Source organism: Streptopelia decaocto (genome assembly GCF_964273445.1).
Source record: "Streptopelia decaocto genome assembly, chromosome: 6".
Lineage (NCBI taxonomy): Eukaryota > Metazoa > Chordata > Aves > Columbiformes > Columbidae > Streptopelia > Streptopelia decaocto.
The window spans coordinates 37,607,852-37,624,854 of record NC_138660.1 but is presented as its reverse complement, the minus strand read 5'-3'; the positions used below and the strand labels follow the sequence as shown (position 1 = coordinate 37,624,854).

General features: G+C 42.2%; 1 protein-coding gene across 3 annotated transcripts in view; it reads left to right on the top strand.

Moving 5' to 3' along the window:
* The window catches only part of UNC80 (unc-80 homolog, NALCN channel complex subunit), a gene marked incomplete at its 5' end in the record, with an annotated part of 130,324 nt that overhangs the window by 77,648 nt on the left and 35,673 nt on the right, over window positions 1-17,003 (top strand). For all 3 annotated transcript variants that reach the window (XM_082055065.1, XM_082055063.1, XM_082055064.1), the window contains 16 exons: window positions 40-221; window positions 655-786; window positions 1,329-1,515; window positions 2,200-2,331; window positions 2,844-2,987; window positions 4,428-4,528; window positions 5,899-5,985; window positions 6,732-6,915; window positions 7,592-7,686; window positions 8,557-8,646; window positions 9,051-9,152; window positions 11,497-11,677; window positions 12,600-12,868; window positions 13,841-13,975; window positions 14,680-14,818; window positions 16,466-16,562. In XM_082055065.1, coding sequence (XP_081911191.1) covers window positions 40-221; window positions 655-786; window positions 1,329-1,515; window positions 2,200-2,331; window positions 2,844-2,987; window positions 4,428-4,528; window positions 5,899-5,985; window positions 6,732-6,915; window positions 7,592-7,686; window positions 8,557-8,646; window positions 9,051-9,152; window positions 11,497-11,677; window positions 12,600-12,868; window positions 13,841-13,975; window positions 14,680-14,818; window positions 16,466-16,562 — 2,257 coding nt within the window. The remainder of the gene's footprint in view (window positions 1-39; window positions 222-654; window positions 787-1,328; window positions 1,516-2,199; window positions 2,332-2,843; window positions 2,988-4,427; window positions 4,529-5,898; window positions 5,986-6,731; window positions 6,916-7,591; window positions 7,687-8,556; window positions 8,647-9,050; window positions 9,153-11,496; window positions 11,678-12,599; window positions 12,869-13,840; window positions 13,976-14,679; window positions 14,819-16,465; window positions 16,563-17,003) is intronic.

The window sequence follows — 17,003 nt, the reverse complement described above, 5'->3', positions numbered from 1 at the left end:
ATTAAGGAAACAAGATGATCAGATGTTCTCTCTGTGCAGCTGCCATGTTCCTGCTGTGTGCTGTGAAAGTGCCAGAGGCCGTTTCTGACATGCTGATGTCCGAATTTCATCACCCAGAGACAGTGCAAAGACTGAATGCCATTCTCAAATTTCACACACTCTGGAGGTTTAGGTATCAAGTCTGGCCAAGGATGGAGGAGGGAGCACAGCAGATTTTTAAGGTAGGTGGGACACATGAAACACAAAGTTGCCACTTACAGCTTGCCTGGTGGAGAAGATGTGTGATGACATGCTGGTATGAAATTGCCTGAAAATCTCTTTAGAGAAAAAATGGTCATGTAAGTCACACTCGTGGGGGAGATGATGTGTAGAACTCCTATATAAAATGGGGGAGAGTGTGATGAGGACACAGGTCAGCAGAAACATCAGAGGAGGAAGGAAGGAAGAAAGGAAGGAAGGAAGAAAGGAAGGAAGAAAGGAAGAAAGAAAAAGGAAAAGAAAATCTGTCCTATGTAGTGTTGCAGTGTAGTGCGATATGGAGTTGGGAAAAATGTGCAGAGGTAATTAATGTCTTGGGTACTTGTGCTCATTAATTAGCAGTACTGACACTAATAATAGTCTGTTGTAACAAAATGTCTTCCATGTTTTTGTTAGATCCCTCCTCCAAGTATAAACTTCACTCTGCCTTCTCCTGTCCTGGGGATGCCATCTGTGCCAATGTTTGACCCCCCATGGGTTCCTCAGTGCAGTGGGAGTGTGCAAGATCCTATAAATGAAGATCAGTCGGTAAGCAGAGACATCATGAGAGTAAGCACTGTTTTGGTTCTATAGCAGCATGGGGGAAGCTAAAGCTATAGCCAAAAGATGTGGGCTAAACTGAGTTTTCTTGTCTTCCTCAGCTGGGAAAAATGTAGTACGCTGTCCGTGTAGGGCACACAGACTTTTCTACATGCACAAAAGGCTTTTCTGTTTGTCCACTGAGGTACTGTACTGCATATCATATCCCTGTGAGAGACAGTAACTCAGATCTTAGGAGCACACAGTTGTTCTCTCTCCAAGAGAACATTAGTTCACTTGAACTGTCTGACAGATTATTTTCTCTGCACTGGTTCACGTGGTGTCTCTTGGGAGAAGTCTGCACCAAGGCTTATTGCAGACATAGCTCCAAGAGGAGTCTCCTGGTGAATCTCTGTTCAGCTAGCACTAGTCTGATTTATATTTAGAAACTGAACTGCTGAATGTCACCGAGGTCTCTGGCAGAAAATGCAGTATGTGTGTATGTTAACTAACAGCTTCAGGCTGTGTTTCTTCTCTTTGCTTCCTTACAGAAGTCGTTTTCAGCCAGAGCTGTATCACGTTCCCATCAGCGAGCAGAGCACATCCTGAAGAACCTGCAGCAGGAGGAAGAGAAGAAACGCCTGGGCCGGGAAGCCAGTCTCATCACTGCCATCCCCATCACTCAGGAGGCCTGCTATGAGCCAACCTGCACACCAAGCTCGGAGCAGGAAGAAGAAGGTGTGCTCCAGGGTCAGGAATGGCATTCCAGGAACGTGAGAGCGCCTGCCACCCTTTAATAATGAAATGGTGGGAGGAATGACTCTTTGACAGTATCTGTCTTAATACACAATTGACCCTGGGGTTTTCTACATTCATGGTGACTTGCTGGGGAGCCTAGATGATCAGCTCAGCCTCAATACCAAACTTTCATATGGCCAAAGTTACATGACACGATTCATGAAAAGCTTAGTGAGGGTGAGGGTTTTCATTGGTCTCAGCTAAGAGAGTACAAAGATTTCATTAAAGGCATTCAAGGTATGTGCCATTAGGTAAGTACAGTGATGTTCAGATCTGAACACACATTGGGAAGTCTGTGAGCAGAAAGCACAGTTCTTAGGGAAAACTAAGCACTGGCAACCATGATGGTTAACAAGATATAGATGAAAAGAAGTATAGAGCCAACTCAGTTACAATGTGGCTCACCAAAGCACTCAACACTCTTATCAAGAATGCTCTGCTGATTCCCAAAGCATGAATAAATTACCTATCTGACTGATCTTTATAGATTTTAAATTGTGCCTTTTGAGTGTTACCTGAGTTGACTTTTCAGTGTTCCAATTTCGTTTTAAGTGCTGTCCTTCAGAAAGTTCCCTAAAGTCTGTGAGTTAGATCTGGATTGACATTTCCCTTTCTCTTTGTCAGTAGAAGAAGTTGCCAACCTGGCCTCCCGCCGTCTCTCTGTGAGTCCTTCCTGCACCTCCAGTACATCTCACAGGAACTATTCTTTCCGCCGTGGTTCTGTCTGGTCAGTGCGGTCAGCAGTCAGTGCAGAAGGTGGGTTGAATTCAGAGTATCCTTTTCTAGGATATCATTCACTGGAAGCCTTTCCTGTTGACCTATAAAGCTGGTGGCATTTCTTTTTGCTGAATGTATTCCCAAGCTTGAGCCACTTCATAATAAATTACTGCCCTGCATTATTTTATTCACCCCTGCTGTCACAATGTCATCCCTTATTTCTCATGTTTCATTTAGAGAATAGTGCCACAGAGAGCACTCTGGCTGAAAAATAGTAATGAAATGGGATTTCATCAAAAAGAAAATGGGTTCCCTACAAGAAGATAAATGTAAATTGAAAAAACATATATTTACAATGAAAATTCCTGATCAAAAAAGTGGCTGGAGGCCCAGTTTCTTCTTGGAGACAGCAGTAAACCTGGCACATTTGCAAAGTGATCAGACAGCCTATCATTTGGTACAGCACCCAACATAAATATTTATCTAACCTGCCTGGATAATATCACAGCTTGTTTACTGACACTCGCCGCCTTCTCTTCTTCCTGCTCCAGATGAAGAACACACTACAGAGCATACTCCAAACCATCATGTGCCACAACCCCCTCAGGCTGTGTTTCCAGCGTGCATTTGTGCAGCAGTGCTCCCCATTGTCCATTTGATGGAAGATGGAGAAGTCCGGGAGGACGGAGTAGCTGGTACTGACCTAGATTTAATTTCAAGTGATTCTTGCTCAAGCATGGCTTACATTTGTCAGGTGCCATAACTAAAGTGGAAAAGAGGTGTATCAACCTTGTGTTCGCTCTCAGCTCTTGTTTCCTACTAGTGTTATGTGCTATATGTTGTTATGAGTATATATGTTTGTTAAAAAGTTAATTAGTAATATATTAAATCCTCACAAACTATTTCAAAGTAGATTCACAATGGAAATATTACTTTGGAGGGTTTTTCCTTTTTTCTCCACAGTTTGTGTTTGGTTTTGAGGGTTTTTTGCTCTTTTGTGGCACCCAAAAAGCCCCCCAATTCAAGAAGGATATTGAGAAGCTGAAAAGGGTCTGGGGGGGTGAATACCAGGGTGGCAAGAGACCTAAAGCAGGTGTTGTGTGAGGAGTGATTGCAGAAGCTGGGCTTCTTTGGTGTGACAAAAAAGAAACAAAGGAGGAACTCTAGCTTAAAGGTTGCAACTTGGGATGTTCAGGTTAGAAATTCAGAAGGAACCTTATAACCAGAAGCATAGTGTGGATGGATTCTCCATCCACAGCACTTATCAAGCCTTGGCTAGTCAAAACCATGGTCAATATAATCTGGAGTTAGTGACAGTCCGCCTCCAAGCAGGAGGAGACCTCTAGATGTGCATTACCACCAACATTTCTTTGATCCTATGACAAACGGAAATCTACCTATATACAGCTTGAACATTTTGGTTATGATTTGTGATGTGCTTGTAAAGTAATAATGCATTTTTCTGTATTTGTTTCTCTAAAATGTTCATAGATGGTGGACTGTTGCACTTCCTTTCTCATCACTCATCATGTCAGCTGATTGCATGTTGAACTTTCTGTTGCAATTTGTATTCAGTTTTGGGTGGATGTAGCCAGCCACCTAAATAATGTATGTATCATTTTGTGATCAGGAACTGAGTACTGAAAAAATATAATGAATATTTCTCTTTTGTTGTTAATCTTCACAGGATTGCAATTAATTAACACTTTGAGGAGATGATTGTCAACACAGTTCCCTGCTGACTATCTAATACAGTTCACTAATACCAGATAAAATCACTCAATGAATCACCATAAAATGGAACTTCTATGCATGGACAAAAGATTACATTAATTTATGGGTTTTAGTTGCTGGATTTGTCCATCTGGATTTGTGAATCCAAGTAGCTATTTCTTTATTATTCCTCTGACTACAGTGGTGAAGTGCTTCCTGCCATATCACCAGTAGCTAGAGAATTATTGCTGAAGATGACCATGCTGGTGACCAGGAATCCTAGTGCCTCACAGAGGCTCCTGTGTGCTTCAGTACAAAAATGACGATTGTGGTAGAAGGTTAGGTACCTCTGTGTCTAAGTGTACCAGTTCAAGGCTTTTCCAAGGGGACAGTTTTGACTTTGTTTTCTTTCTCTTTTACAGTAAGCGCTGTTGCTCAGCAAGTCCTGTGGAACTGCTTAATTGAAGACCCCTCTACAGTTCTGCGCCATTTCCTAGAGAAGCTCACAATCAGCAACCGACAGGTAAACTCAGCCTCTCCCCAGTCGGTGTCTGCATTACCTAGAGCAGGGGAACACAGCTGCAAGCAGAATTGCTCTGTGGGCTTCACTGAAGAAGAACATTTGCTATTATAACATAGCTCAAAGTCTTCAGGCAATATCGTCAGTTGGCTTAAATCTCTGTCCACTAATGTAAGTGGGACATAGCCGATTTGCCACCACTAAGGATCTGACTTGCTCTAAGCCAAGCTTTGAACAGCTGCCTAGTGAAGCAGAACACAGGCAGTATTGCCTCACCCATGCCACTGTTCAGCTTTCTCTGAAAGACAGGGGTGGCCTTGTCTCTTCCTGGCTTATTACACCTCTGTCTAGTGCCATGGCTAAGCTTTATGGAAGAACGGCATACGAGTTCTGACTAGATGAAAGGCAGTACAATACCAATAATATCACTGTCTTTATCTTCCAAGCCAGTGTCTAAGAACTGACTACAAAATGAATATTAAACCTCAAGAAAGGCCAGGAGAGGCTACTTTCCAGGTCCTTGAGTGATCAGGTCTCAGAAGCCTCACTATTCCAGAGACTTCTCAGCCATAGTCCCCAAAACTTCCATTTAAGTTCAGGGAGTCACTTCTGTTCGTATGAGAAGGAAGCCATATGCTGTCTGCCCTCAGAGACCTCTGAGCTATCATAGCCTGCTGTTTTACCATCTCTTCATAGGCCTAATACAACTGTGAGTACAGAAGACAGAGAAGAAGTGGAAGCTTTCATCAGATGCATCATTGGCATGGCAATATCCTATGCATATTCATGACCATAACACTCACTCAAATCTGCTGTGGGTTGAAAGGATGAGGGCCATAGAAGGAATTTAGATGCAGTCTGTCTGTCCTTAGCTGACACTGAGATTCCTTCCCCTCTGCATCTCCTTCCCACCGTAAGAAGTGTATTTGTCTACATTTAAAGCAGGCACCCTCTTAAGGAAGAAAAGTTAGATTCTGTCTGTGCTTCCTACCCAGCAGCCACAGCTGTTGAGTTAAGCTGAACTAGATTTCACAGATCATCTGGACAGTCATTTGTTTTGATAAGCAGCACAGGGATTATCACAGGGAGAAGAGTGCAGAATCAGGATGCTACAATTAGTACAAATTGCAATAGGAAGTATTGGCCTCTCTGAAATAAAAAAGACAGACAGTGACCCTGGGTGCTGTGCCCTAAGCCTTGTTTTGGGAAATGTGGGAGCAGACACAGGCATGTAGTTCTACTTCATGCACCAAGAGACAGAGTTGAACAAGGGACTATGGAAAAATATCAAGAAATAAAACCAGAGAAAACAAAAGGGAGAAATCCATTCTACATTTTGTGATGGAAAGAAAAAATGTTTGCTCTTCTTCCAGGATGAGCTGATGTACATGTTAAGGAAGCTTTTGTTGAACATTGGAGACTTCCCTGCCCAAACATCTCATATCCTGTTTAACTATTTGGTGAGTAGCTTGTGGATTCACTGCGCAGCACAGGATCTCACCTCTGCCTGCATTTGTCCTAAAATGTCGCAATCTGCAAGGAAATAAGTGTTCTTAACTTTTCCTATATAGCTCGTATCTGGTTCTGGCTGTGGGTGCAAGTTACCCCTTCTAGGCAGAGGCAAAGGAACATTTACCTTTTTATTAAGCCTGTAAGCAACCTGTCATGGATTTCTGAACTGAACCACAATGAGTTGTAGACCAATAGAAGAATCCCAGTGCCAGAAACTTTAATTATTTTACTTCATTTTGATTCAGAAAGTGCTTTGCTCTTGGACAGTCTATCTGGCAGGTTATTTCAAGACTGTGGAAAATGCATTTGCTGCAGTTAGGAGATGAAACAGACAAGATGTATACTGCTCCAGGAGCCCTCTGTGTTTGCGAGTTGTCTGTGTGGCAGCACACCAGAGCAGAAGGCACAGCAAGTTTCTTACTGCAGAGGTTCTCCCTTTTCCTCGTCTACAATGGATTTTAAGGCTGGGCTGCAACAGTAATTTTTGCTCCCAACCCTCATCCTCTCTAGAAAAAGGAAGAATAGTACCGGTAGATTGTTCTGTATTATGTATAAACTTGCAGGATGTAAGTTTAATGAGTTTATTTCCTCTGAGTGAAGAAAGGTTGAAGAACAATATTCTTGTTCTGTGTCTATACAATTCTCTGCACAAGGGTGTGTATAACCTGATATTCCTCTTACTTATTACCTGCAGGTAGGACTGATAATGTATTTTGTACGCACTCCATGTGAGTGGGGCATGGATGCCATTTCTGCCACGCTTACCTTCCTTTGGGAAGTGGTGGGTTATGTAGAAGGACTCTTCTTCAAGGATCTCAAACAGACTATGAAGAAGGAACAGTGTGAAGTGAAGCTGCTGGTGACTGCCTCAATGCCAGGTATAAGAAATGAGTCTTTAAATCTTCATTTCCAAGTTCATGACCCCTACCAAAAAGGAAATCTGTCAGAACTGGATATGAGAAGAAATGCTACAAGTGGTTGCATATTCTAAGTCAGTTTTCCTTGAGTTGAGGATTCAGTCAGTAAATTCCACCTCTGTTTCCCTGTGTCTCTCACAAAGCCACTTTAAGAGCTCTAAGAGAAGTAAACAGAAAGTGAATTAGAACAGTCTTTTTAATCCAGAGCTTTGTGCCAGTTGGGCTGTGAAAGTCTGTCAGCATGATAATTGTAAGATTGTAGCATTCAGACTGAATTTGAGTTGATGCAACCTCGCATTTAAGTCTAGAGAGAGCCCAAGAAGAGCATACTATGAGCCTAGGACATTGTGAGTCAAGCAAGAGATATCTTGCTGAAAAACAGATTTGACCTTTTACGTTTGTTCCTTCCTCAGGGTGACAGTTGCTGCTAAAGCCATCTCATCATTTAGGAATAGATCAATTTCTCATTAACTGTGGAACTGTGAGACTATGCTAACACTACATAATGGATTCCAGACAGGACTGGCATTGTCTGCCTGTCCAGGAATGCATTTTAACTATCACTTTTCCTCCACGTGCAGTCTTTTGAAATTGAGTTTAAAAGGCCAGGGAGAATGCAACTTATTTTCTTCCTTAGGCACAAAAACCCTTGTCGTGCATGGACAGAATGAATGTGACATCCCAACTCAGTTACCAGTCCATGAGGACACACAGTTTGAGGCTCTTCTGAAGGTAGGAGTGGGTTTTTGAAGCAGACAAAATGCTCCCTAGTACATTTACCTGCCATACCTGTATGACAGCAATACATTTGGCCTGATCATCTGTTCCAGTGTTGGGAAGCTTTGCTGACAGGCATTTCTGTGCCCCTGTGAGGACAGCTTGGTTGCAATAAACAGGATCCCATATTAAAGGATAGCAGCAAAACCCTGACCTCACAGACAGCCAAAACCCCACAAATGCAACTACATTTGAAAACATGGCAGTTTGTTGGGTATTTGCCATATACTGTTCTTTGGATAAATACATAAATCATTTAAATATTTGGTTTTATCAACACTAAAGACTAAATAGAATGATCAAGATCAGAGTGGAAATGATGGTTCAGTAGCCACAGTTATATCTTGAGATCTAGGAGATGTGAAGTCCGTTTCCCTTAGGAAATGGATTTGCAAAAGCCTTCAGGTTGTCCAACTATGTTAAATTTTAATGGGCATCACACATCTCTCTGCTTTGAAAGATCGGAACTTTGTCTCTGTATATCACTTAGCACCAAAGCTTGATGAACACATAGGGTGGAAATGGAAATGGCAATACCCATGTGGCTTATATAGCCAGACAAATATGTGGGATATGAAGACATTGAAATAAGTAACAGTCTTCAGGACTGTGATATCAGCATGCCTTGATTATCACAAACATATTCATGTAGTTTATGTATAAAAAGAGAAATTAAGAATTCGTGCCAGAACAGTGTAAGAGCCTGACTGAGGCATACAGGTTTGTGCCTTTATATGTTATTAGCTGGATATTTTTATTTTGGATGTTGTGGTCTTTGTACAAGACAGCTAATAAGACAGGATGTTTTTCTTTCTTCCTTTTCAGGAGTGCTTGGAGTTTTTTAACATACCTGAAACGCAGTCTTCTCATTACTTTTTAATGGATAAGCGATGGAATCTTATTCATTACAACAAGGTAAGGCAAAGGTCACGTGTCCAGATGGCTTTGTTCTTTCAGTCTTATCCTATTTTAAATATCAGGGTTATCTAAAGGAGAACAAGCAGCCCATAAATAGAAACAATTCTGTCCTGTGGGTACCACATCTTGGGTGTTTATTTTTGTGTGGTGAAAGACTGGATTTTGACAGAAGAGGAAAGAGGCAGAAGTGGAAGACCCTTGCTCTTAAGTCATTAATGTCTAGGTTTCTTACAAAAGATCAAATTTCTCTTCTGTTTATGCTCTTCCATGATGTCTGACACTATCTGAAAGCCCCTACTCAAAAGCTTCAGAAAGAGCTAGGGGGCCTTTTATTCAGTTCTGTTGAGTGATGCTGTTACAATTACATTTGTTTAAAATACACTTGTTTCCTTTCCTGGCAGACCTACGTCCGTGACATTTATCCTTTCCGGAGGTCAGTTTCTCCTCAGCTCAACCTAGTGCAGATGCATCCAGAAAAGGGTCAAGAGCTCATTCAGAAGCAGGTATCTTACTGTCACCAAACACCTCTGCCCAGAAACAAACGTTTGGTTGTTTGTTTTTTTTTTTTCCCCTTTAAAGGCCTTCACTCATGCTGCATACAGATAGAGAGCTTTGCTGCAGAAATAGCGCTTGGCATGAAATCTGCCCTGGTGCCATTGGGCAGGTGTATAGTGTTTTAAGAAGAGTCAAAGAATGCAATCTGAATTCCCTCCTGCTCTCTCCAGCCAGCTTCTTATAGGTGGATCATTTTGCGTTTTCCTATATTTGCCCAGAAGAGCTTCCATTGCCTCAGCTTCGAAAGTTGCTGATTCCTTTCTTTAACATGACCTCTGGCTGTGGAGCAGGAATTATCTGTTCTGCCTTCCTTTCTCTGCTCTTACTGTAGACAATATTACCTGCCTCTCTTCCTTGTCCTGCTCTCAGATGCTTGTCTGTTACCACAGCAACTCCCAGAGGCACAGCAGTAGCAATTGTTTCATCAGGGGAATATCTGCCCTCAGAACAGCACTGTCCTCTCCATCTTCCAGCCTGATAACCTGTCCAATCCTGCTAATGTTGTGCAGCTCCCAGGAACTCTCCCTTAGGAACTAAACCCTAACTGAACTGGCAGTGCCTTTAATGTGCTGCAAACCCCTACAAGTATCATTTATTTAGACATTAGGACTACGGTATTGAACTCACTCTACCTCTAGAAGCTGCACACTTTGTTTTCCACAAAAGCAAAGTTGTCTCAGTTGCACAGAGTTGAGTGTTTAGTGAAAAGTTTTTCTAGCTATGTCTGCAAAGGAGGATAATATGCAGGAAATGAAAAGGGGACAGAGGGAATGTGGTTAAACAGTATGAGTTGGGTAATAATAGTTGTATTATTCTAGCCAAAAAATAACTACTGTAGTTGTGTCCCTAGCAATGTGAGTGCAAGGGCAGGAAAATATCAGGACAGGTTATAAGAAACAGCTATAAAGCTGCTTAAGAGGTACTAGCAGCTAAAATAATGGAGACTATAGTTAATGCTGTCTCATATGCGTATGGTACAGCATAGGGAAATGTTCCATGTGCCGCATCTGTCGGTAGGAAGTCTCTAAAAATCTGGAATTATTTGTGATCATTTTGGTTGCTTCTCTGACAGAAATTATTCTCACTCTGGTTCTAGGAGTTGTGTCCCACATCTCAAATAAATGAGTTGGATATGCGCTACTTGACCCAAAAAGATTTAAATGGCCTGTCCAGTTTTTTTCAGAGCATTATTTTGCATTCCACATTTTTCTATTTAGAGTACACAGAGACCAAAATATTTCTAAGGTAAAACTTAAATCAAGCATCAACCAGCCTCTCTGTAGCCATGCAAGGAGTTGCTGGACAGAATCCAGCTTCAGCAAACAAAATGGCACTGTAGAGCCTACCCACAGAGCAGCAATCCGTGGAAAAGTATTTGCTTTACTGTTGATTGATGGAGCACTCAATTCTAAGCTGAGTGCACTTCAGAGCAAGGTCATAGCAACTGCGGGACATGGGAAGCTGAGCTTTGTCACATGTTAAGCCACGTGCTTCAAGTTTTGGCTTCATCCCAGTAGCTAAGAGCTGTCTTGAATCTGCTTCCAAGGACAGTTCCTTCTACTACTGGGCGTCACTCTGCCTTATGGTTCCTTTTGGCATCAAAATAAAATAGCTAGCCTGACTAGTCTCACCAGTAAGAAGCCCAAAGGAGGCTGGTAGAATGGAACTCTGTTTCCCAGTTGGTGTAAAACAGAGGTGTTAATCTGAAGGCAGCAGGACTTTGCTCATTTGCAGCAGCTCAGAATCTCGTCTTTGTTTTATTGACTGCTTTTCTTTTGCAACTATATCTACATTTTCTATGGCTAGACATGAGCCAACTTCAACCCAGAAGATAAACAACAATTCCAGCCTCATGTTGACTATAGCGTAAGATCTTGCAGAGAGCAACTGCAACTCTGAGGCTTTCAGATTGTAGTTGGTTTGCCTCTGACCACCGTGGGGCTCACACTGGCAAAGCTTACATTAATCTACAAAACACCACATGGCGCAGTTGCAAAGTGTTTGACGACCACTCAGGGTCCTCCACAAGACTGAAACAGAAAGTGTTGTTAAAAGCCCTTTTACAAACATGATCCATTTTTGTGGAGCTGGGCTGAAGAGCAGTGGTCACACAAATTCTAGCAAAGGAGTGCAGCACTAGCCCTGTGAATATCAACAGGATCTTCTGGGACATGGGTGCAGCATCCCTCCCATCAGAGAAAGCCCTGGAAGCTAACCTAGCAAAGTGCATACACGTTATAAAGAACTTTTTGATCAGACTGATTCTGATCCTCGTCTCTATTTCTCTCTCAGGTGTTCACGCGCAAGCTGGAAGAAGTGGGCCGGGTGTTGTTCCTCATATCACTGACACAGAAAATCCCTACTGCCCACAAGCAGTCTCATGTATCTATGCTCCAGGAGGACCTCCTCCGCTTGCCTTCATTTCCCCGAAGTGCCATTGATGCTGAGTTCTCACTCTTCAGTGATCCCAAAGGTATGGCTTTCGGATGGCTTTCTCTGGTGGTTGTACAGGGCCCAGACAGTTTTTGTCAGACACTCCATTTGCCTTAGAAACGTGCAGGTTTGCAGCATTACTGAAAGCTGATAAATCTCTTCCTAAGGAAAATTATACGTAGCTGCTGGTTTGTAAGCACAACAGCAGAAAGGGCTTTGCTCTTAGTGGCCTCCAGAAAAAGCTACTTTATTTGGATCCAAATGGGAATAAGTTATAACTATGTATTAAAATTATGAATGAGACTACAGCTGGAATAATGTGTCCAGTAGCATAACTGAACCTAAAAAGGGTTCCTCAGGGTCCTTTGCCATCCATTTTGAAGAAGTAATGGGCTCCCAATGAAGACTGGGCAAATTCTGCAGCAGGAATATAGAAACAACACTCTTTTAAAAATCTTTGCTCTGAAAGTCAAGTAGGGTTTCCAGCCTGACTTGGGGATTAAACAGGACACTGTTGCAGGATGGTAAGTACTTACTTTCAGAAGTGTTATTGTAACTCTGCATCAATGTCTCATAATGTGTGGAACACCTGAAGGATAAAAATTCAGCATAAATCCACACAGCTGTTCAGGCTTTCAGGCTGTGTGTGGCAGATGATGCATATACAAGCTCAGATCTGCTTTCGCTTTTTAAGAGGAGAATTTCCAGCCAGTGGGGAGCAGATTTAATGAGCTGTGTGATATTCATCGTTCTTGCTATTCATGTGTTTTGCTTTCAGTCAAGGTTTGCTCGAGCCCTGGAGGCACTTCCAGAAGTACAGGATGGGTGAAATAATTTTATAAAGGCAGAACAATGGTCAGTGTTGTGAGGTGGTTCTTTGGAAAGGCCTTTAGCCTCTGGGAATGTTGTGTGGCTGCATGTGGTGGACAGAGCTGATTGCTGTTGCCTCTTCTCCCCTGCAGCTGGGAAAGAGCTCTTTGGTCTGGACACTCTTCAGAAAAGCTTGTGGATTAAGCTGCTGGAGGAGATGTTCCTCGGCATGCCCAGCGAGTTCCCCTGGGGGGATGAGATCATGCTGTTCCTGAATGTCTTCAACGGTGCCCTGATCCTGCACCCCGAGGACAGTGCCTTGTTGAGGCAGTACGCTGCCACGGTCATCAACACAGCCGTGCACTTTAACCACCTCTTCTCCCTCAGTGGGTACCAGTGGGTCCTCCCCAGCATGTTACAGGTGAGCCATTTCCATGAACAACAGGAGAGAAGAGTTTCTAGTAAGCACTTTGTTATAGATCTGGCTGTTAATGGAGGAACTTTAAACTGCTGAGTCCTGGTGAGATCACAGATTTTGGGGGCCCCAGGAAGACAACAGATGAGGGTGGGACGGCCCAAATCAGCATTTCCGAGACTATATTCCCTTTTCTTCTTGAGTAATGACTACATTTTCTTTTTTTTCTTTCCATTAAGTAAAAGAATATCTACTTTCCTTACTACATACTTCCACACAGAACAGTGAAATTTTTGGAAAATTTTTGGACCTTGAGTCTTCCTCAGTGATTTTTCTTCAAGGGATGTCTGAAATTTGGGGAATAGATAAAATACCTGGATTTGCTACTTGCTGATTGAAACTGAATGATATTCACTTCATACAATAATTGTATTATCTACAATTTAAATAGCAACAGAAAATAACACAAAATGTTCATGAAAAACTGTATGTTGTCTTCTTATGTGAGTGATGACAAATATTGGAAATGTTAAAGGTAGAGTTTCTCTTTGAAACGTGTAAGTATGCCCTTTATCCTGTTGATATTTGAGATACTGAAATTTAAAAAAAAATCCCAAAACACCCAACACAAATAGAGAGAAAAAAAAAAAAAAAAGTTTATGTAAAGTAGTTTGTTCTAAAATGCATTACCAGAGAGGGTAGTCAAATTTCCATCTTTAAAAACACGGTAGGCAAACATATCAGGAATGACAAGGCTGAAGCTGATTCAATCTGGGGTCAGGAGATGAACAGCCCTTGCAATGGAATTGTACTTCCATGTCCTTTTAGTCTCCCACTCTGGAGGCATTCAAGACCTGCCTGGACACCTTCCTGTGTAACCTCATCTGGGTGTTCCTGCTCCGGCAGGGGGACTGGACTGGATGATCTTTTGAGGTCCCTTTCAATCCCTAACATTCTGTGATTCTGTGATTTGCTCAGGTATACGCTGACTATGAAAGCAATCCACAGCTACGCCAAGCGATTGAGTTTGCGTGCCGCCAGTTCTACATTCTGCATCGCAAGCCCTTTATCCTGCAGCTGTTTGCGAGTGTGGCCCCTCTTCTGGAGTTCCCTGTGAGTAACAGCCATTCCCTGGTCTCAGCCTGGGGAAGCCCGTGTTTGCAACCAGCCCTCACCAGAGATCACAAAGAGAAATCAGCTGAAGCAGCAGCAACATGGCTCTTACTGAACACAAGCCTGCTGCACTTGGTGCTGCGCAGAAACATTTCTTGAACTCCTTTTCTGCATTCAGTTGATTGAGCAGGATGCTGAGATAACGGGCCGCTGGTATCCAGGGTAGTAAATGCGGTCTCACTTTAAATTTCTGTGTATAATGCAAATCCTTTCTTAGAATCCAGCAGTAGGAACTAAAAGCTTAATGCCAAGTTTTACTACATGTGAACTATAAGACTGGATTAGCCATGTTTTGAAAAAAATCACTAATTTTTAACATTTTATTGAGTTGAAACAAGTTAATGGAATTTTAAGTCAAAGTGGGACTGCCAAGTCTAACTGCACATACACTGTAAGCACACACATCTTTCTCCTTCACAGGACAGCAAAGATCTGCTCTTTCTGTGTGTAGTTTTCAGATCAAGCTTCCACTGTAGCATTAATCTGTTGAGTCAGGGAGGGCTTATTGTTTGATAGCAGTGAGTTTGTGAACTACATGTGGTCCCTTTGTTAAAAAACAAGGTTGCCCACACCTCCAGATAAAGATTCCTGGGATGCACATAGGCCCTCAGAAAATCAACCACATATGTCTGTTGTTGAAATAGGATGCTACAAACAATGGAACCAGCAAAGGCGTGTCAGCTCAGTGCCTGTTTGACCTGTTGCAGTCTTTAGAAGGAGATACTCCAGATATTTTGGACATCTTGGAGCTGGTGAAAGCAGAAAAGCCTCTCAAGTCATTAGGTAAAAGCAAAGCAGCCTTTATTCAATAATTCTAGTTTGTTGTTTGTTGATTCAACATGCATTTGATGCAGCACAATTTGTTCAGGGCCCTTTTCTTCTCCTAGAATGCAGTCGTATCTGTTTCTTATGCCTCATGAGGTTTTTAAAGTTGGCTTTATCACCGCCATTTATTTTATTCCAAAGCTAGTTTCCTGCATTGAGCCTGCTAGTCTGAGACTAGCCCCTGGCATTTTGAATTTTATCATGTGTGGGTGAAGAATAAAGATGCCTAATAAACTGTGTTGTGCTGATAAGATCAGTGTCTCCTCTGCTCCATGTGGGCAGGAAACAAAAGCATCCGCTCCCATGGGCAGACTATGACTCGTAAATTATGGATGCCATTCAGATATTCAACAGTGCTGAGTTCGGGGCGGGGGGGGGGGGGTTGATTTATCATAAAGCAGAATATATACAGCTGTGTGATGCATCCAGGACAGTATGTCTCTTCATAGTTATCCATGAAGTGCAGCATTTAAGAATTTGGCTGCTTTGTGATTTGCAGGGGAAGTAATTTTTGTTGATTTTTATATGGAACTTCAACTTATTTTCCAAACTTGTGCTTCCATTAAATAATACTGATTTTGATGAACTATGAATCCTGTCCAGCCCTAAGAGTTCAAGCTTTGTTGCATACTGGGATTTTATAATGCTGCACAATTATATCACAAGTTATATTATAAAATGGTACAGAAACTGAAGATACTTCTTCCTCTCTGTGGATTGTAGTAAACATTTCTATAAAATCTTTGAGTTTTCTGTGGAGGATTATTCAAAGGCCTCTCTGAAAATTTCCAAGTGTCTGTTGATGATGCAACTGTAGATTAGTATGTTTTGTGCCTGGTGTTTTCCATACGGAGATCAGAATTATCGAAAACATCTGACTTCCAAGTTCCATTGTTCAAAGTGATTTACATGCTTTGAGACCTTAACTTTAACTTAGGCTTCTGTATAAAAAAGTCACTTCTGAAAATGGGACTATAGTTGTATTACAAATATTATTCTTTGGATACTTCAGTTTCCTGGCGCCTGGCACTAATTATCCCCAAAGTAATATTTGTAGTATGAGACTTAAATGTTTTTGAAAACTTTTTCTCAAATCACTAGCAAAACAGACTCACTTTTGTGCTGGCACCCGTGTGTCTACCAGTACAGAAGTGGCTTGATTTTTTAGAAGTAAAACTATCTTCTGCCATCAGGGGTGTAACAGCATCATTTTTAGTGAGGTGGAAACAACTAGGGAAAAGTGAAGCGAGCATAAAAATTTTCATGAAGTTGACATATGTCCTTGTTGTGTATGAGATTAAGATTTTGCTAGTGACGGGTGATGTTTGAAATGGGATTCCAGTAGCAGCTGTAGACCTTACAGCAGTGATTTGACCTACTGAGAACTGTTCCTCACCTATTGAGTTCTTGGACGACAGGATGCAGGTGGGAGTGCAGCATATGTTTCCTTTATATACACATATTTTTGTCAAAAATCAAGGGCCTATTGGGGATTATTAACATGAGAAGCAAGCAACTGAAGAGGTGGAAGGGAAGACTGTGCTAGCTCCATTCATATTCAGTATGTTTGTGTGACAGTCTTCTCATATTGCTTTACTCCCTCAGACTTCTGCTATGGGAATGAAGACTTGACCTTTTCGATCAGTGAAGCCATCAAGCTGTGTGTGACAGTGGTGGCCTACGCTCCTGAATCATTCAGAAGGTGCTAATCTGTTTTCTTGCTTCGCGCAGACTCAGAAAAGGCACAAAAGCTGCATATGGCTTGGAAAACAGGGCTGGCAAATGGAGGCAGAGGATATAGAAATGCATTGCAAGCATGTGGCTTCTCTATGAGGCCAAGCCTCTGCCTGTTGATACCATTCCTGGGGCACCAGCTCCAAATCCTGCCGGCTGCAGCACTAAGCTGGATGGCAGCCTGAGCAGCAGAACATAAGCTGTATTTCCAATTGGGGATCACCCTGTGTCCTGCAGGTTTCTGTTGGCAGAGGGAACTGGAGGGGGAGAAACAGGCAGCTGGAAAGAACAGGAGGATACAGAGGGAGGAGAGTAAACTGCTAAAGCAAAAAGGTTAGTTTCCAAGAGGGAACCATGGAAGAAAGAAGCCTTTGGAAGGGAAAATGAATGTCTGCAAATGGATGATACC